Consider the following 21,645-nt stretch of genomic DNA (forward strand, 5'->3'; position numbering starts at 1 on the left):
ATCTTTTAAGCGAGGCATGTACGATGGAGCTAAACTACTTTTTGCTTTTTGATATGAATTTATAACAAAGTATTTTATTTTATGAACTGATCTTGTGTTTTGTGAGTAAAATCTAAATCTGAAACATGTCGAATAGCATAGAATTAAAATACTCAAGTAAAAGATGAATACCTCCAAATTATAGCCTACTGAATTAGTAACCTATCATTTTAATCATAGCTCAAATAGCAGAGTTTATTGGGTGTTGATGCCAATGTAGAAATGTGAAATTGCTCCATGCATAATCAATGTTTCAGATTTTTTCTTTGCATCTGGAAATGAAAGTATTTCATTTGATCTTAAGCACTTTGTAACATTGTTAATAAAAGTGTTTTATAAATAAAGTTTATTATTGTTAATATTATAGCCTATGGCATATGGAAGATCTTGGGTTCTCCACACTATTCTTTTGTACAGAACACTCAGACTTCAGTCGCTCACATAGTCACAGGCTATTTTTAAAAGAAGATTATATATTGTGCTGTGAGAGGTGGTTCCATCTCTGCCACTTGAAATGTCACTGTTCATTGCTCCTCACTTCACTTGTGTGAGTCTTTACAGCCAACTGGCGGATGTCATTTTATCATCTCGATCCTGTGATGGATGGATTTGCATAAAATTATCTGTATGCATTTCAGATACTTGAAAGCATTGGGAACTTTGTTTCAGGCCACAAGCATATTCTAAAATATAATAAAAGAGCGTTTTACTAGCCTAGTTACCATGGGGGAAATGTGTGCGTAAAGTTCAACTTGAGCTTGGAAACATTTTATAAATAGGCTACTATGCTCCATAAATATGGACAAGTATATAGAAAAAAACAATAGGCCCAATTTGTTCAAATAATAAAAAAATGTAGGCTATTATGATTGGTATAATAATCAATTCCCATATGAATGATGAATGAACAAAGTGCTAAATAAATTAAAGCATTTCTCTTCACCTCTCGTTTATTAGAAATCTAGTAATAATGGGTTGTTCGTCTATGGTTATATACATGGACCTATAAAGGGTTAGTTACAGTCCTTGATTGTAATGTTCCTTTAATGGCCGCGGCCCCCTGCAGCGTCGTCATTGCGCAGAACAGTTTGAACCAAAAAGCGGAGTGACCTTCCTCCGCTCTCAGTCTGAGAGGGGCAGCACTGAAGCAAGAAGCCGGTCACATCTCCTACGGTCCCCCGCTTTAGCTTTAGAAATGAACAACAACTTAGTCGGAGATGAAGTCGGGTAAGATGAATTTAACAAAACCGTCCACTGCAGGCACGTTAATTTATTATCTGCACTGTAACTGACAGTTTGCGTGCTTTAATGCCAAGCTGTCATCCAACGGCTAACGTTAGCCTGCGAAGCTAAGCTAGCTTTAGTAACTTAGCGACATCGCTAGCCTGAGAAAAGACGGGCAAAAAGTGAAAGTAGTCATCAAATGAGCTCAGTTGTTGTTATTGTTGCTTATGGCGAATAAGACTGTGCTTTTCTTGAGTGCTGTCGTTAAGCTTGTCATGGGGACATGTGAAAATGTAGTTAGTTTCATCTGTGCTGTGTTCAGTTAGCTCGAAGCAGCTGAGCTAGCTGCGCTAACGCCTGCCAGCGAAGCGAAACTCTCTTGCCGACTTCGCCAGTGCGAGGACATTTAGCGGGCACTGCTGGAGGATGGAGCATCCTCGCCTGCACTAACCCTCCACTTTTATAACAGCCTGCTTGATCAAAAATGTATTAACTCGTCAGCTACTTTGATAGTAGGGCATTTTATACTGCCGTTAAACTTCCAGATTTGCGACTAGCAGCCGAGCTCACCGGTCCGCATGCACCGAGCCGAGAAGCCTCTCTCCTCATCCGCTCCGCTCTGACCGGCTGGTGTCAGTGGTAGTCAGTGGATGCCCCTGTGGTCCTTTTTATCAGTTGAGTGTTGTGTTAGCTTGCTAAACGCCGAGGGTCTGTACCGGGGCAACTGATGTGGCACGGGGTTAATTAAAACACCACTTTGGTCGAGGACTCGATGCCATTGCATTCAGTGTTAGAGGACCAAAGTGACATGTTGGACCTCAGCTTGAATCATAAGACATTTTATCTGGAGTTGTGTGTGTATATCTCTCTCAGCTGCACCAGAGTTGGTAGCAGCGTTGCGTACTGTTGTGTAATATCTGTGTACATGACTGTTTAGTCAGCTGAAGCATTGTTATGGCTTCTAAACTGTGTGTTCAGTCTTCTTCACATAGACATCTGTGCTTTTAGTCTTTTCAGGCAACATAATGGGTCACATTTCTGCATTTTTTTGTGACTGTCTTTTGTGACATGATGCATGTACAACAGTTTATCATGTAATCTTACCCAAAGTGATGATCAATGACTGACTTAATGTTTATTTATCTACTCTTTTCAGGAAACTTTTTGTTGGTGGATTGGACTGGAGTACCACACAAGGTAAGTCACAATGTATGTCTTGTTAAGGCTCAGTGACTTCAGTGCGCAAAGTGTTTTTAATTAACAGGAATATGTTTCTGCAACACTGAATCAGCTGCATGGATTTTTCGTCAAACTGGAGGGTCTTGTTGCGCAAAGTTGAATAAACTCTTTGATAATCAGGTCATATTTAGCTATGTAATACAGAGTAGAGCTGGGCAAACTTAATGAATATAAATCATATTATTATTACTTTTCATACGAGTGTATTATATTTTGCATTTTCATTACTCACCTGGCTATAATGGTCTTGCAGATAGAGATAGTCGTCCTTAGTTATTTTTTGATCAGACGTCTGATTTAAATGATGATTTGTTCTTATTCTGCCGTGACACTGATGCATTTGAGGTGCTTGGTTGATATTCTAAAATGGAAGGAGCTTTTTGTAATAATATGTTTATACTTATTAAGGTACTTTTGGTACTGGTACAAAAATACATGCACGCTGTAAGAGGAGGTACATTTTCATTAATACACAGCCCTACTGTCACACTACTATATATTATGATGACAATTTTATACCAGATGGTTTTAAGTTAATATTATATTTTTTTGTACTGATATGACATGGAGATCACAATATAAAACCACTGATACATATTCTTATTTTGAAAACAAATCAGATAACGGCATTGATATCATATTAATATGATATGAACCAGATAAAATTATAAAAACTAGCCCTGCAGAGAATACAGAACTGGCGCAGTTGTACCGTAAATATTTTTCAGACTGTTCCTCTTTATCTATGCGTTTTGTTTGAATTTGTCATTGCGATTTTTTTCCTACTTTTTCCTTTTTAACATTTCATATTACTGATGAGGAGTTTCAAATGGCAAACATTGGTGGTGTATCTTAAACATATATCATCAGGTGTGTGTATATATTGAGATGGTCTAGTTTGTCTGGATGCTTTTACTCTGTGATGATCAGTTGGCCATTGTGACCTTTCGCACAGGGGTTTGCTTGTGTTAACAGCACTGTTAACATTAAGATCTGAAGTACAACGCTGTGTGACTCTGAACTCGTTTCTCTGGCGATGCCTCGGGGCTTCCCAGCAATGAAAAAGCAATTATGATTTTTCTCTCCAAAGTGAGTCCTCATTTGTTCAAACTTGCACGCCTTGGCTCTGTGGGCGTGTGCAGTCTTTACAGTAGAAGGGTGTATATTTGGTCGATATGTGACTGCACTGTGTTTCCGTTTATTAAAAAAAACCTTGGTACAATTCCATAAATTTTGCAACAAGACAACATCAAGGTCACTGAATTACTTTTAGTGTTTCCTGTGTAATTACACAATTTTGGAGCAGATTGAAGTGCTGAAGATATTTTCTTTACTTAATTAATCATAATTTAAAGAGCTTAAAGCATGACTACACCCTTTGTGTTCAGGTGGCAAACTGTGCTCAGTTTGATCTGTTTTATCCTATGCAGTATTTCTGTATGGATGGATCTCATTCAAATCATTGTTATGTCATTTATTTATTTCTTTTCTCAGAGACACTCAGAAACTACTTCTCACAGTACGGAGAAGTAGTAGATTGTGTCATCATGAAGGACAAAACTACAAATCAGTCGCGGGGCTTTGGCTTTGTCAAATTCAAAGACCCCAATTGTGTACGGACAGTGCTGGAGACAAAGCCACATAATCTTGATGGGAGAAATGTGAGTATTTTAACCTCAAGGAACCAGATAGTCAAATCAGTTGGAGAAATCTGCTTGTGCTTTGTGTGAGTAGTGTGCAAAAAATCTCATCCTGTATTTCATCATCCAAACTAGTTAAAAATGATTCAAGGAGGAGTGCAGTTTGACTCTGGGTTGTACCTGCCTGCAGACATTAGTACAAATAATGCACTTTGCTAAATTTCGCCATTTTGACTTACCAGCTTAAAAATAAATTAGCAAAACTGGCAGTAAAACCTGGATATTTAGTGGGATAGCTGTTGTTATTACTCTCGTTTTCCCCTCTGCACTAATGCTCCAATACAGTTAGATGACATATTGCCTCCTTTGTTCTGTTGATGGAGGCGGGGATGGGCATAACATTTTATTGGCCACATATTCAAACAAATGTGGCCAAAGTTCTGTACATACGTTGCACTGTTGAATGAGACGAGCCCATGCGCAGTAATGGATTCAGTGAAGTAGATCATTTGAAGGTGCCTTTTCTTTGGGGCTAATGTCAAACGTTTTCTCTTGCTCTCTCTCTCCACTGTCAGATTGACCCGAAGCCATGTACTCCCAGAGGAATGCAACCTGAAAAGTCTCGAACTAAGGAGGGCTGGGTAAGAGAAATCAGATTTCTACTGTGGAGGCTGGGATAGTTGTTTCTACTGGAACAAGACATGGGCCGTCAGTCTCTTGATCCCCTCCTCCCGAGACTGGACATGAGAAAACCTTGAGCTTAATTTGTAAAAACACACTGACTTTGACCTACATATCATTGTCTGGTGTTTCTTCAAATAATGTGATTTATGTCAGCAGATATCTACAGCGTACACTGGCCGTATTTATTGTAAAACAATAAGGTCCCTGATGTAAAAATAAATAAATGTAGGACTGTATCAACATGCTAAATATTGAAATTATTTTAACACTTATACCTTTTGCTTTTTAATGTACCACATTCAAACGCACATTTTAAAAGGTATATTTCAGCCGTAATATTTTGTCCTGTCTCCAATCCTTGAATAAAAAAAAGAAAAACAGCCTCTTTAGAGACTGTTGTGGTACAGAAAATGCTGTCAGCAGTGAGTTTTTTTTATAGGCAGAAATCTCAGCACCTACTTGGGTAATTGGTGGCTTTATCAACAACGCTATCAAGCTGCTGCAGATCCATTATAGTCATGGTGTCCCTTTGGGCAGCAAAGTTTTTTGTTATTGCACCTTCACTGGTATTAAAGCATTTTTACAAGTCACATGTTTGGCTGCAAGCATAGCTTGTAAGTCAGAAGCTTTTATAAATGTGGCTCTCTGCCTGCTCCTGGAACTCCTTTCACTGACTTTCAAGTAATGTAACTGCTAGTGAATATTTACTAACAAAGCAGAAGATCTTATAGTTAAAAATCATTGTCCTAAGCAGCCTCTAGCCTTTAAAGCATGAGTGCAGTGCAGCAATGGGGAAATGCTTAGTGGTTGAGAGTAAGTGGAGGAAGCCGTGCTCTCTGATGTGTGGAGACTAGTGTTTGCATTGACATGACATGTTAAGAACTATACCCCAGGGCAAGAGGACAAACCTAATTTCTACTGCACTGTCTGAATAGATGATGGCTAACCGGCTCCTTTCCAGCGTGCTCCTTTAAAAGACACTGAAATCCATACACTCCCTGTTTTCTTTCAGAAGGGCAGCAAAGCTGATAGCAATAAATCAAAGAAGATATTTGTAGGTGGAATCCCCCATAACTGCGGCGAGCCTGAACTCAGGGACTATTTCAATAGATTTGGAGTGGTGAGTATTGTCAACTACATGACGCAACTCAGTTCATATCGTCATTAAGACTGCTTGAATGGATGTAACATTGACAGGGTCAATACTATAGAATAAAATGTTTTAATTTAATCGTCACAATTAATTAGTTGATGAAATTTAGGTGGAATATTTAATTGGACTAAGAACGGACCTGGTCTGTTTTTTTTAAATGGAGCCACTGTTTCCCTTTGTCCCATTCAAGGTCACAGAGGTGGTAATGATCTATGATGCAGAGAAGCAGAGGCCCCGAGGTAAAAGCTGATCCCCTTTTTTCTCCCCCCTCTCCATACCTTACAGTCTTAAATCTCATGACAAACTATTCAGTTCCAAAGAGAAAAAAGCCCCAGATCTTCAATTGAGTTAAAACAATGTATAACAAGAATTTTATTTATGTTAAAAAGACACAATTAAACAAAATAATCTCAAATAACACCCCATAAAAAGTCACCAAAGCTTACATCAAATGGAAAATATAATTTTAAATTTCTAATGGTGGGATGAAAATCTCCTGTGTAATGCAGAATACGCTAATAATAGAAATGTGTGCAAACCATGTCTCTTTGTGAAATTAGACATGGTTTCGATTTAGGACTGATGCAGTGTCCGTCGTGACCATATGTGACAGTACAAGTCTGTTCCACGGACACATTTTTAGTCGGTTAAATATATTGTTTACGGGTAAAATAGTGTTATTAGGGCCCAGTGAGGAGATAAGCTATTTTAAAAGCCTATATAGTCAAAACTATTGGTTGAAATACTGATGCGGTTTTCATAGGGGGAGGGTAGTAAAAATGTCCCTCCTCAAGATCACCTTCAGGTTATCTGGATTTACTATGTGCAGTGTCCCTTTTGGTTAATGTGATTAGTAAGCTACATAAAAATGCTACCACTGGTGCATACAAAAATCATGAAAGAGATCAGTGAAATATTACAATTAGTTTGAGGATGTATGAAGAATTGTGCAGGTCTGAGTGCACTAGCCTGTGATGTGTCAAAAAAAAAAAAAAAATCACTGCTTTTGCTTGTGGCGGCTACCATCCCCAAAAAACTGAAATAAGACGCCACACTCACACTTTCTTTTGGGCTGTCTCGGCCGGAAAATATGTGATTCAGCAAGCCGTTCAGATTTGTGTTCATTAGAATAATACCGCCCCCCAGGTATCACACTCATCAGTTGCCATGGTAACACAAAGCCGTACTTGCGTCGACACTCTGCGAAAGGAAAGTCGGGCTATTGAGAGAAGCTCCAGCGTATTATAAGCCAGTTACATAACCAGAGTAGTAGTTTGGTTTAGAAGCAGGTTCTTGTGGTGATATTTGCAGTAGAAGTAAAGCTTTGAATGCTTTTTTGGTTGTCTGGCTGCGTAGATGCCTGCAAAGCTGATGCACTTGTTTGGAAACACAGCCGTCTGTGTTTAGAGCAGGCATGTGGGATCCGACCAATCAGAACAGACTGCACTTTTTGGAAGAGGGGCTAAAATGGAGCTTTACAGACAGATGGTTAAATCAGTGGAAAATTGGGGATGAAGAAAATTGGGTTTGAGGAAAATCCCTTCATCAATGAGCAATGAAAACACGTTTCATTGTTTATTGTAGTACTCTATAGACTCTCCTTATACAAATTTGAATGATTTGAACTTAAAAATTAACATAATATGTCACCTAAAGGAGAAGTACACAGTTTTTCAAGTTTAGAAAGATTGTTCAAGTCATTGTGGCAGACAAGGGAAATCCCTGACAGAAGGAGAGAAGGCACATTGCAGTAATGTAGGTGCTCCAAAAAATTCAGTACTTTATCATAACATGCAACTGGCATATTGAGCACAGTTTGAGTATATAGGGGGCGATTTGTCCTTCAAAGAGGCTGAAACAGCCCAAACACAGAAGGTCAATACTACATTGTTATCACTAGAGCAATGAGATAATTTAAAACCGTTTTTACGTGTACTTGGCTTTTTCAAAGGTCTTTCTAACCTATTTCCTGACAGACCATAAAATATATCACAAGTTTCTCTGTTTAATCATAACTGTCATACTTTTATGACATTCGCCAAGTCTTGGCAAGGATGGCCTCATGGGAATCAGACCACACACCACCAACAGTGTCAGATGAGCTACGTTCACAGCTGTTTCAGTTGCATTTGTCCTACATGCAATGATGCAGCGGCCAGTAACCCACAGCATGTATTGCTGCTTCTTCTTTAAAACGAACACTCATTCATTCTCTATTGGGAGAAACCCTGAATAGTTTGTCATTGGAATTTTACATGATGTATTGTAACAGTAACAACCATTATATAATCTTTAATAGAGTTAACATTTACTTTTACTAAAACCATTAGACTTTTAATTTTGGAATAAGTTTTCTTTGCATTGATTTAGATGTAATTGTTACATGTATCTTAAATGGTAAAGTTTGTGTTTTCCCATATGTAGAAACTTAAAGGCCTACTTCACCGGTTTGAATATGAAGGTGTATTGAATTCTGAGATCCTATGTAGTATAAATGTGCAAAAAAAATTGAAATTGGTTCATCCTAGCCTGAGAAAAGGCAGAAAGAGTGTTTTTAACCCTATATTAATCTTACTGTGACATCACAGTAAGATAAATATAGGGTTAAAAAAAAAACTTACTTTGTAAATATTACTGTGATTTCTCCTACTGTGACATCACAGTAATATTTACAAAGTAATTTTTTTTTTAACCCTATATTTATCTTACTGTGATGTCACAGTAAGATTAATATAGGGTTAAAAAAAACACTCTTTCTGCCTTTTCTCAGGCTAGGATGAACCAATTTTTATTTTTTTTGCACATTTATACTACATAGGATCTCAGAATTCAATACACCTTCATATTCCCACCGGTGAAGTAGGCCTTTAAGTATTTTTGTAAGTAAGCCCTTCTCTATTTTTCTTTCTTCTGTCCCCCTTTTCCTTGTGAATGGTTTGAATGTGATTAACGGTGTCTCTTAAGATTTGTCTTTTCTCCTTTAGGGTACTGTGCATTGACTGGTAGCACAGAGGTACAGGCCAAATGTAAAAGCGCCCAAATTATTTTACTTGGTCAAAATGGGGTGTATACAAAGTTGCATCAAATTGTGAAATTGGCTGAAAGATTATCAATTCACTAGAGAGAGAGAGAGAGAGAGAGAGAGAGAGAGAGAGAGACACTCACCGGCCACTTTATTAGGTACTTTATCGGTTCATTTTCTTGTTAACACATACAGTATAACTTCTCAGCCAATCACATGGCAGAAACTCAATGCATGTAGACCTGGACGGGACAACTTATTGAAGTAAAAACCGAGCAACAGAATGGGGAAGAAAAGGGGTTTAAGTGACTTGGAACATAGCAATGTTGAGGGTGCCAGTAGGGCTGGTCTGAGTATTTCAGAAACTGCAGATCTACTGGGATTTTCACGCACAACCATCTCTAGGGTTTACAGAGAATGGCCCGAAAAAGAAAAAATACCCAGTGAGCGGTGGACCTAAAATGCTGTGTTGAAGTCAGAGGTCAGTGGAGGAAGGGCATACTGGTTCGAGATGATAGAAAGGCAACAGTAACTCAAATAACCACTCGTTACAACCAGGGTATGCAGAATACCATATCTGAACGCAAAACACGACCAACCTTGAAGCAGATGGGCTACAGCAACAGAAGACCCCACCAGGTGCCACTCCTGTCAGCTAAAAATAGGAAACTGAGGCTACAATTCTCACAGGATCACCAATATTGGACAATAGAAGATTGAAAAATCATGCCTGGTCTGATGGGTCTCGATTTCAGTTGCGACATTCAGATGGCAGGTTCAGAATTTGGCGAACAACATGAAAGTATGGACCCATCCTGTCGGGCACCATCAACCATGCCACGTTCAAAGTCACTTTAACCCCATTTCTTCCCCATTCTGATGCTCAGTTTGACTTCAGTACATTGTCTGACCACGTCTAAATTCCTAAATGCATTAAATTGCTGCCATGTGATTGGCTGATTAGCTTTTTGTTTTTATAAGCCTTTGAACAGGTGTACCTAATAAAGTGGCCGGTGAGTGTATATACAGTTCTTAGTTGTTTAGATAATTAATCAAGATATTTCAAAATCTTTAGTGTGTCAACTTGGTTTTAAATTTAGATAAAGGACGGGTCATTGACAGATGTTATTAATAGCGTTAGATCATGAGTTTTGGGAATGCCTGGCATGGCACTAGAGGTCTCTAAAATCTCAGTTGTCATTTAATTGAATTCAGGTTAGGTCCCCAAGTAGAGTTGTGCGAACAACCCAATTCTGCCATAGCAGAAGGTTAATCATATTGAAGTAGATCACTGCAGCGCTGCCAAGCTCAGAAAAACTATGTTTCAGATAGTCAGATGAAAAAGTTTCAGTGTTGAAATGTTGAAGCAAATCGTTTGTGGATTTTTGACTTCTTGTGGATGAACTTTGTACACCCCCCATGAAATATTAGATTAAAATCTGCAACTCACCACTTTTGGAAACCAGTTTTGGCCTATATCTTTGTTTTACTGTAGTGAGCAATATTTAAATAGTCCATTCTAGGCTTATCCTGGCTGACTCAAAAGTAAAATACTATATTTGGGAAAGCTTGGAGAAAGCTTTAGGCATTTTACAGTTTGTGTTTTTCCATATTTTTGTGATGCATTAACAATGGCTGCTGCGAGTGTGTGCTCCACAGCAAAATACCAAGGGACAGATCAAGGTGGGGTTTGGATGAAACGGCATGAAGTAACAACATGTTGTATTGGATCAATTGGCAATGATCAATGTGAGTGGGTGGAAGATGGACTTAATTGACCTTTTTGATGTGACATTTCACACCAAATCAAATTCTGCACTCATCATTCTTCATGTTTAGCAGTTAAGCAGTTCTATGTTTTTTTTCACTGCACAGTAAAGAGAAAAGTTTCCTTCAATCCCCCAGGCTATAGTCTTGGATTTGTGTTGTTCTGCGAGTCTGCGACATCATCCGAACCCCAGGAGCCTCTTGCTCAGTCTTGACGGATCCTCACTCTGCTGAAGCCCAATACTGTTCTTCATCTTGTGTTGTCACAACCCCCCTGCTACCTTGATTCACTCTTGGTCGTTGGCTAGGTTTTGGATTTATTACTTTCGAGGCCGAACAATCAGTGGACCAGGCTGTCAACATGCATTTTCACGACATCATGGGCAAAAAAGTGTGTAGTTGTAGTTTTATTTTACCCTTAAGATCGAACGGAGGCTTGGGCGACAGAGTGAGAATTATACAATGATGCTGTTTTATTAGTTGGAACTCATTTTGGCTGTAGTGGCTTCTCATTAGTGTTTGCAGCAAAATGTAACATCTTAAAATGATCAGACCACTTAATTCATTTCCTCATCTTATTATTATTATTTGCTCTAAACACATACTACCCTTACACTTATTGCTATTGCTTAAAGTTTCAAGAGGCACAATGACGGTTCCAGTTGCTATTGTCGCCCAAGGCTTTGTTTAAATTGACCACTCCTTTAGGATGTCTTAAGTGTATAAGAGTGTACTTAACATATTACATTTGCAGTATTTGATTACATTTTTTGATGCTTTAAATCTCCTTTTGATTTATTATATTTTAAAACTTCAAAATCAAAAAAAAAAAAACATAAATCACCTAAAGGATTGGTCCAAACAGTTCTGTTTCTTTTGTTTTCTGATATTTTGTTGGCAGGTCACTTACACGTCAACATGTTTTATTTTTTTTATTTTTTTAAAGTTAAAGAAAAAGCTCAACTCAGTGACCTCAGTTGAAGAATCTCCATACTGTGTCTGTCAGTTTTCTAAATAACGATTGACCGTTATCTCTAAAATGCTGCTAAGGATGATACTTAAGTTGCACAAAAATATTTACATATCACTGTTTGTTTCGACTCAGGAAGTGTACCAGATGGATAGGGTTTACTGCACAAAGGCAATTCTGATAGTGTCAGGTAAGCTGTCCACCCAGGAAAAAACTATACATTTACTATGGTGTTGTATTTAAGCACAACTCCTTACCACCATTGCATGCATTTCGTATGCTGCATGTGGCAAATACTTCCCACCTAACACCTTGGCTGAGTAAAACAAACCATATTTAAAAAAGATATTATACTCATGTAATGTACTTCTTTGTCTACATCTGGCTAGGCTTGGTCCCTACACTTGGATCCTAAATGCACTTCTAAGCTCTCATTCATTTAACAACCTCCCTTTAACCCAATAGACACTTTGTAATTAGCAGCTTTTAAACCACTCTACGGTGATACCAGAAGAGACGCAGTCTTCTTTCTGCCCTCCATGCTGACAGCAATGAATTGTGGGCATAAGTAAATGATCAAAGTCCAACACAGTGTAGTTTTATTCATATCCATCATAATCACATTTATCTTGTTTCTTTACTGCAGTTTAAAATGCTTTTAAAGACAGTCTGCGACACACAACACTGAAGGAAGTTTGTGTTTATTTTTGTATTAACCTTAAGGATTTTAAATCTGACTACATTAAATCAAAGGATTTCTGTAGGTGACACAGTCTTTGTTAAGTCATATGGAATTATTAAAAGTATTTTTGTGGGCTTTTTGGAAATTAAGGCAACGCGAGATGTAAGAAAGGTCTCTGGCCGAAGTTGAACTGGGGTCGTTAAGGTCAGCACCTTAAACCACCCAACCCCCCGGAGGCATCAATCCTCTGTTTATGGCAAAAACTATAAATCAAAGCAATTATTTCTTGTGTGCCAATTAGTGTTTCCCAGAAGAGGGCAACCGTTAAATGCTTTCCTGAGCGGAATTTAAGTTGGAATCATATTATTTTAAGCAATGATATTGAGTAGGAATACAGGGCTTTTTATTTTATTTTACCTGTATACTGTCTAGGTGTACCTGCCCCCGTTGACTTTGCCCTGGTTTCCAGCAAGAATCAAGGCTAGTCTTAATCCATTGTTCTTGACTTGACTTTACCTTCTGTGGGACTTGAGGGATACTGGGAGATATGAGTTACAAAATTAGAAATTGGAGCACATCAAACTGTGGAGCAAATCCCACTACTGCTGTTGGGGACTGTAGGGAAGTCATGGTATCCATCACTCGTAGCCGTGATGCCCACGGGAGAAAGTGCTCAGGTAGCTGCCGGCGGCTGCGAGGCCACTGCCGGAAACATGTGCATGTAATTAGGTCGACAGAGAAGGAAGAGGGGAGGCATGGGAAGGTGGCAACACCTTAAAGCAGGGAGGAATTTGTGATTCGTTTTCCTCCTGCAAGGTGACCCCAATAACTCAACCCGAGTCTATTTATGGTCGGCTCCCCCTTAGTCTCAGCCTGTTTCTTTGCTCTGGTTAACTGCAGTTAGCTTTGCCTAGTTACAGAACGGAAAGTTTTGTTATTGGGGCAATACACTACATTTCACCTAGGCATAAAACTATTACAGCGATGAATGATAACTGAATATAAAAGTAAAATTTAATTAATGTTAAGGATGTATGAAGTCTGTTCTGAGGGTTGCTTATTATTATGATAGAAAATATAATCAGTAATCAATCATAAAGGGCACCATTCTAACATTTGAGGTTTTGGTTATAGAAAGTCATCCAGCAGATATTATATTGGGGTCAAATGACTAGAACTCAATTGTGGGAGGAATTCTTACCTTTGACACAGTATGAAGATTCGATTTAAGATTGACTGAAAACACTGTTTATCTGCATGTTTACCTTTTATTTATTCTCCTAGAACTGAAATACGAATTTATCTTTACGTCCATATCTCCCCCTAAAACTTATTCCAAATTTAAAAATGTTTTTAATTCTAAAGCATTATATAAAGAAAGGTAAGTAATGACCTTCCATTAGATGTCTTTATCATATGTATATATAACAAATAATTCAAGGAAAGAGATTCCATCTATGTTTCTCAGGTACATTTTAAGAGCTTTTGATCCAGAGATGAAGCTATTAACAAAAAACTACGGCAAATTGTGTATAATTTATTGTTAAGGCATAATGATTTGACATAGTCCACGGTGAAATCCCTGCTTGATATTAAGTACCTGACACCCATAGCTGTACAACTCTCTTGGCTACACAGTAATAATAGTTAACAACTCTCCCTCAATATTCTAATAAACATTAAGTGAAATATTTCCAACTGCCCCAAAATGTTGAGATTAAGTAATCAATGGTAGGACAGGTTTTTCTAGACGAGGGACTTCATGGACCTTATACTGGTGTTGCCAAATGTGCCCTCATTGTCCTTTGTCCAGGTGGAAGTGAAGAAGGCTGAACCTCGTGACAGCAAAGCTCCTGGCCAGCTTGGCCCTGGCCAGTGGGCGCCCAGAGGCATCTTGACTGCAGCTAATGGTTGGACAGCACAGCCTGCCCAGGGCTGGCAACAGGCTTACGGGCCACAGGGTGAGTGGGAACAAGTCCCAGAGCATGGCGAGGGAAGCTCAGTGTTCAGAGGAAAACATAGTGGGAACTGTTTAAATGTGTTAAACCTGCTGCTTTAACATTAACCCTTTGCATGTAGGTCACTGCTTGCAGTGTCGGTTTCAATGTTAAACTAGATTCTGCGTAGCCTGGCTCCGCCCGCCTACCTACTTCCGGCCAAATTTCATTTTCCCTTCAGTAGTCTTCTTCTGTACAAATGAAATGAAGTACGATGGTCTGGTAGCACCAGACTAGGTTCTGCGAACACTTCACAGTATTGAACTCGGTCTAATTTTTTTTCTCTTACCAAAGGAGTGTGGGTGTCTACTACCGGCCAACCCATAGGTAGGTGTCCAACTTAAACTTGACAATACACAGAAATATCCTTTCTTTTTATTTTAGATTATAAGTTTTTTCTTTTCTTTTTTGTATGTTGCGTAACAGTGAATTGATCCAATTGCAGATTGACTTTTGCATCTTTGCCTTGTGATAATGTGCTTATCTCGAAGCATGTTTTGTCACAGAAATCGGGCTTGCACTCTGTGCGGCCAATAGGCTGATGACAGTTAACAGAACGTGTTATCACTGATTCATAATGGCTGAGGCTGCTGATAATTTTCTGCTTGAGACAGATGGCAGCCTTGAATAGATTCCAGCCTCCTCCTGCTATTGGTCAGGCTCGGTTTCATTTCACCACCTTCGGGTCAACCTGCAACATTCACTGCAGTGTCGGCCCTGTGCTGATTCAGTTTCATTCAGCTTCAGATTGTACTCCAAAAACATTCATCATATTTGTTGTTTAATAAGACTGTAACAAATTTAAGCGGAGACACAGTACATTGTGTCTTATTATTGCTTTTGTGCTTAATTAAAGTCCATTTAAATGTATGTACAAACATCTAAAAAAATTGTTCTGTTCTATGTTTGATCAGCTGGCTATGGACCTCCTTTAACTGCAAACCGTGGAACCCCCACACAACCTCCGTCACCTTTCAACGCATTCCTGGTCACAACCCCGGCGGGCAGCTTTGCAGCACCTCAGGGCTACCCTCAGCAGGCCTACAGCACAGCACCTCAGTTCGGTCAGTAACAATGTTGATTTCACTCCTTACACTTTATAGTGATGGCAAAACAAGAGTGCCATCAAGTAGTTTCTGAAAACCTGTATTGATATCTGACTTGGATGTTTCTTACTTCAGAGTGTTAAAGCTTTTCGAACTAAATTTAAAATATCAACACAGAGTTTTTTCATATTTACTAAAATGGGCGTGTGAGATGTGTTCATTGAATCTATGTCAAGTTTCCCTGGCAACATTTCTGTTGCTCTGGTCAGGGAGGGACCTCTACCTTATCAGAAATAACAGTGTGGCTAGAAGATACCCAGCGTTTCATGAAATGTTACTTAAAAGTCTGTGTGTGTGGGGGGAGGGGGATAATTAGCTACTATCAATTAAACCTGTAAGAATTTATTCCAAGCTCTTATTCTATTAATTATGAACAAAATATTAGAAAATACACAGAGAAAAAAGCCCAGAACCATTGATTACAAGAATGTTTTTCAGAGCAGTCACAATTTGATATTTATAGATGTAACTAAATTGTTAAATACTTTCACGAGTATTATTTTTTGTATGATGGTTCAGTATGGTCAACTAGATTTTTATTATTCCATTCAAAATGTTTGTGCAAGAGATTTCATGTTTTAGTCAGGGACATGAACACTGGTTTAAGAATGTTGTACATAATGTACAATCTGTGATGAAGCAACATAAAAAATTATCCTGTTATTTTCCAACAGGTTACACTTTCGGCACACCCCATGCAGACCAGTATGCGCAACAGGTTCCCCCTCCGCCCAACACTCCAGGAACTGCAACGCTGGGCTTTGCCCCTGCCACCACACCAACTCAGGACTTGAGCAAAGCTCCCACTGGGCAGCCTGACTTCCCTTATAGCCAGTACGGTAAGAAAAGCATTGTGAATTAAGCAGTTTGCCGCCCTTTTTTATCCCATTTAATTTTGATTCACCCTCCAGCCCTGCCCATCTCCTTGGATATTTTAGAGTGCATATCTACAGCCCTTAGACAAGCAGGAGCTTGCTCTTGGTACCATTTTAACTTGAACAGCTACACATACAGCATACATGCTTTTTGCATACATGAACCCTCCCTGGCTCTGCCGTGAAGATGCTGCTGAAGTTTCACCATATCCAGGAGTCTTCAGCAATCATTTCTGTTTTTCCAGCTGGACTGTGGATTGGTAAAAAAATTGGTAGGTTTTTGGTAGGTTTGAATTAGATCATCCTGCCTTGCAATGTTTTTTTGTGATGCATTTTAATTTTATTTTGATGTTCAAGAGAGTGCAATCATCTCCTGATTGACTGTGCTAGACATTTGAGTTAGATATTCCCCCTTTCTTAATTACACCCTCCCACACCTCCTCTTCCACCCTGTTGATGACCTTGCTGGTTTCTTTTCCTTGTCTTGGCACGATGGCCATAGAAGAGCACTAGCGTGACTATATTATTCCCATGCAACCTAATTTCTGGATCAGGCATTTCTAAAACGCCAATCTATCTATTAAAAATGTTCAATATGTCCCATTAATGTATCACAGCAAAGCTTTGCATGCTTGTCTGCTAAATGTGAACCTTGCCCCTCTGCCTTGTTGATTAATGGAATTATTATTCAGTCCCGAGTCAGTTTTTGACTAATGTTTCTGTAGGTTTTACTTCCTGGACTGTGTCTTGGTCTTAGAGCTTGACAGTTAGTTTAGCGTAACATTACCTTCTCTAATGAGCTGTTACATTCCTAGCCACATTTCAGACACAGTGGAAGGACATTTCATGAAGCCAGTCAAGTATCAATTTAGGAAATGATGTTCCTTATACATTTCTGTTATAGCTTGTCCAGGGACAGGATGTATATTCCTGGACATTTTAAGGATTTAAGATCATCCTGAGAGCAGAAACGGAGGCTCTAGGATTTCAGCTCTGAACCAAGATGGAGGTTGAAATAGTGTGAAAACGAACCAGAATCCAGGGAAAAGAAAAACGCTTGGTCTGCATTCAACATCCAACCATTCAGTCACATAAGCACTCAATCAGATTAGACATGATATTTATTCGGTTTCAGATGTTTGGCTGGCTGGTACCTTTCTTCTGACTTGGCTCCAGCTGCTTCACAATGCTGGATTGACATTTAAAGAAGTCATATAATAGCTGTCAGTCATGACAGGTGCCCATCTTGTTCAGTGTTTCCTGCTTGTGCTTATCTTCCATCCAGCTTTTTCATTTAGTGCCCACTGCCTGTTCAGGCACTTAGTGGGAGAATCAGTTGTAGCAACACAGTCTCACAAGGTTTTTTGTAAAATAAGCAGAAAATCAGAAATGCTGATGGTGTTGTTGTTAAGGACACAAATCACACACCTCTACCATGAATGTTGTGACAATAGCAGGAACTGGATATGACATTTTTACTTGTGTAAGGTTAGTAAATGGCTGAGGTTAGATTCATAATGCAAGCTTGGCTCATGCAGAGATAAGGAATTTAAATAATTTGGCTTGAGAGTTAAGATCAAACCAGTGGTTTTACATGTTTTCATTCACCAATAGGGAATTTATTGGCAATCATTTTCTTAGAATGTTTCATATTTTTATCACAGTACACTGTGTAACTTAAAATTCGATTGATAGGTTATTCATAAACATTTTGTAGACTTTTTTCATCATAACATGATGCATTAAAGAGCAAAATATTTCTAACAAGAAACTTTACATTGTCCCTCTAGTTATGCCTGTGGATTTATGGATAACTTTTTCCAAACATGGCACTTTGAGGTGTTGAAATGTTAATTTAAAATGTAATAAAATGTGAATTTAAGTAATGAAAATGTTCAGTAATTTGACGCAAACATTAGATTTAAAACAATTTCAATTTTATTGTCACAGTATGCTGAAATTAATGGAAATCAATGGCGACTTAGAAGATAAAGCAAAAATGTTATGGCATTCTTTGGAAAACGTTTGGCAGCGATGTGATGGATGTACAAGTCGTTTGTTACAAACAATAACATGGAAAACCACTGATGTGGTTGTTATAGTTCCTGTTCCCAGTCACTTCCCAAGCACCTAATATTTTCTTAGTAGGAAAACATTATTTATACGTTACTTGCATCTGAGCATATCATGCACATTTCCAAAAATGTCATGAGACCAGGCTGGCATGAATAAACAGTCAGGCTTGCTAGCAGATAGTTCACACACTTAAACTCCATTTTGTTTTGACTTCCAGATGAAGCTGAGCAGCGATGCCGCCAAGCATAGTGCAGACGCAGTAAATGAGTGTAAATGTACAGCTCTGTTAGCTCAGTAAGGGGGGAACTTTGTAAAGTAGTCGGCCAGCAGAATCGGGGTTCAGTCAACCTGGTCTCCTCATCTCCCTGATAGGCTTGGGTAACTACCCTCAGGACCCCTCTGCCTACGGACCAACGCGTCCTTCTCACAGTTATGGTCAGGATGAGCAGGGAGGATATAGTGCAGGTAGGTGCCAGCATCGTCTTCTCCAACCACAAAAGTAGCATTTGTTCAGTACTGTAGTGCTTATAGAGCTGCAACCTGGTTCTTTTCCTCTTTCATTTAGTTCTGACGGTTTTGCATGTACATTTTGCATGTACATACAAATTTCTGTGTGTACTCTTGCATAGTAAAACACAGCCAACTACCATCTCAGATGAGTGGATTTGAAAGAAAGTTACATTGAAATTAGGCGTCCACATCGGCTGTAATTTAACTATACCAAGAGTAACCTCCTCCTTTTCTGTCCACTCTGTCCGCATTGCTTTGCTGATTTATAAAAGGATGATCTAATTGTCAGAAAGTGTGTTTATGGTTCAGTTGTCTGTATGCATCAGCGATTCCATTCACCCGTTGTTTTTTTCCCCATGAACTGTCTCCAAATTATAGCTAAAAGGATGAGAAAGGAAGGAAGATTTAAAGAAGGACACGATGCCAGTAAATTTACAATTTCTCTCAGTTTGTTCTGTCGGGCAGTCCTGTTGGGACGGCTCCCTGTTCTTCAGATTTCTTTTTTTTCTTTTCTTTTTGTTCGCTTTGAACACACAAAAACAAATGTGTTGTATTTCCTAACTTTTCCCCTTCTTCTTTCTTTCTGTCTTTTCTATCTCTTGTCTTTCATTCCAGTTTTTCATAGCGTTCCCAACTCCAGTATTTATTGGTGACATTTCAAAACCAGTGCTAGCTGGATATTACCAGGGCAGGAAAGTAACCAGTCAACGGCCAGAAGCTGGAAAGATTTGCCTGCAACTGGATTTTATATACCAGGCGTTTGTTTTTGTTGTTGTTGTTTTTTTTTTCAAAGTCCCTTTGACCACCAGCCATTTTTTCAGTCAGATTAGTTTCCTTCCCTGGGTGTCACTTTGGTTCTCTTGTCTGTTTGCAGGGCAATGGCGCCATCTAGTGTCTGAATAGAAGAACATTGTGCGTTAGCCGATCATCAAGAGAATTGTTTTCCTCAATGAAACCCGCTTTACATGATTATTAAATTAACCTGAAATTATAATTTTTTTCTTAACATTTTAGCGTTGTTGCAACACAAATTTCAACGCTATAGGGATCATTGAAGGAATACAGTATTTGAATCTAGAGGAAAAATCCACCATGAAACCTTAAATTAAAGAATACTATTAGCAATGCAATGTATTTTCTTCGTCTGATGAATTGTTTGTAAACATGCTGTGTTTACAGAGAAACAAAAACAAAACAGCTGATCAGACTAAACTTAAACGTATAAAATAAAAATAAATAAAATGTAAAATATAATTGATACTATTTATATTGTCCTTTTTTGGAGGGCACTTATTACTTATTGTCCTTTCTTGGAGGGCACTTATTACCCCACCTCTTGAGTAATAAAAGCCTGTTAGTAGATGCTAGAGAAAAAGTTAAGAACAAGATGGTAATGATCATTTTAATGAGACGCACCAATACTTCCAATTGGAATTCACTGTTTAGTGTGAGGTAAGGGTGGATTTTTCCCTAACATTAAAACTGAAAAATATAAATATATAAATAAATATTTTTATTTTAAAGTGGTAAGGCTTTTCCCTAAACACTGTCTGTTGAGCGTGATATTAAAATCCTCTTCTTTTTGCCCTGCTCCCTCCTCTCCATTGTCTTCCTCAGGGTACGGACAGGACCTGACCGCCTTCGGCCACAGCTTCGCAGACCCCAGCCAACCGACGGCCACGTACGGGGCCCCGACAGCACAACCCGCTGCCCCCCAGGGCGCCGCCACCGCATTTGGCAGAGGGCAGAACCACAACGTACAGGGCTTCCACCCGTATCGACGCTGACCGCAACCTCTTGGCATAGGCCGCTGTGTAAAGTTCATAAACAAAAAAACAAAAACAAAAAAGAAGTCAGGGAAATGTGTGTTCTCGCTAAAAAGCAAAACTGGAGTTCCGAGTTGTTCAAAGGGAATGTTGAATGCACACAGTTTGTGAAGCAGAAACCTTTGTGAAAGCAGGGAATCCAGTAAATTCATAAGGGTTTTTTCAAAGAAACCCATTTTTTTTTTATTTGCATAATTTAAGGAACATTGAGCAGAAATATGCTTTTATCCCCCACCCCCCACCCCATGTTTTATAGTAGAACTAAACTACTTTGCAATAATTTTGATTGTCTGGTCAAACACTAGCACAGAGACTATATGTAAAGAGAATTGCATATAAATATGTATATTTATGGAGGACACAAATGAAAACAGGGTCTCAAGTTTCCTCAGCTTTAAATTCTAGGGAAAATGTTTTTATTTTTCATTTGGTGAATTTTGTTTACTTTCTGAGCCTTTAAAGTTTGTTTAAAATGGAGATTATGAATATATATATTATACACAAACTGTGCAATTTTTTAAAAAGAGAATTTTGTACTATAAATGTACACTTTGCTTGTTTTTTTATTTAAAGATGTAGACTTCCCTCAGGTGGCTCTTTTGGGTGCATTTTTTGCACTTACGCAAAAAGAAAAAAAGGACAAATTATTACAAAAAATAAATGTTTTAAGGATAAAGCACTCGTCCCAGATGTTTGAATTTGTTTGTGGGTGTGTTTTGCTTTGGGTGTTTCAGTGAGAGTCCCGCAAAGTAGAGAAGCAATATATCTAGAAGGAAATTTGATTGATTAATCATTTCAGTAATTTTTCATGCAAATTAAATATGTTCCTTGCTCG

The 21,645-nt window shown here is 38.6% G+C and overlaps 1 protein-coding gene across 3 annotated transcripts; it reads left to right on the forward strand.

The window, feature by feature from the left end:
- Positions 1 to 1,149: 1,149 nt before the first annotated feature.
- Positions 1,150 to 21,442, forward strand: dazap1 (DAZ associated protein 1). Of its 3 annotated transcripts, none has more exons than XM_080032980.1 (12): positions 1,150 to 1,266; positions 2,420 to 2,460; positions 3,997 to 4,163; positions 4,718 to 4,783; positions 5,839 to 5,946; positions 6,170 to 6,218; positions 11,077 to 11,159; positions 14,234 to 14,381; positions 14,712 to 14,744; positions 15,332 to 15,481; positions 16,198 to 16,362; positions 20,602 to 21,442. In XM_080032980.1, exons 1-12 carry the CDS (start codon positions 1,235 to 1,237, stop codon positions 20,769 to 20,771), a joined length of 1,212 nt encoding a protein of 403 aa, XP_079889106.1. In that variant the 5' UTR covers positions 1,150 to 1,234; the 3' UTR covers positions 20,772 to 21,442. The 3 variants fall into 3 exon arrangements, with proteins under 3 accessions (XP_079889106.1, XP_079889107.1, XP_079889108.1); XM_080032981.1 differs by having other exon boundaries at positions 5,842 to 5,946; XM_080032982.1 differs by lacking the exon at positions 14,712 to 14,744.
- Positions 21,443 to 21,645: the final 203 nt, after the last annotated feature.

The sequence above is a fragment of the Ammodytes marinus genome (assembly GCF_949987685.1).
Source record: "Ammodytes marinus genome assembly, chromosome: 8".
In the NCBI taxonomy this organism is placed as follows: domain Eukaryota; kingdom Metazoa; phylum Chordata; class Actinopteri; order Uranoscopiformes; family Ammodytidae; genus Ammodytes; species Ammodytes marinus.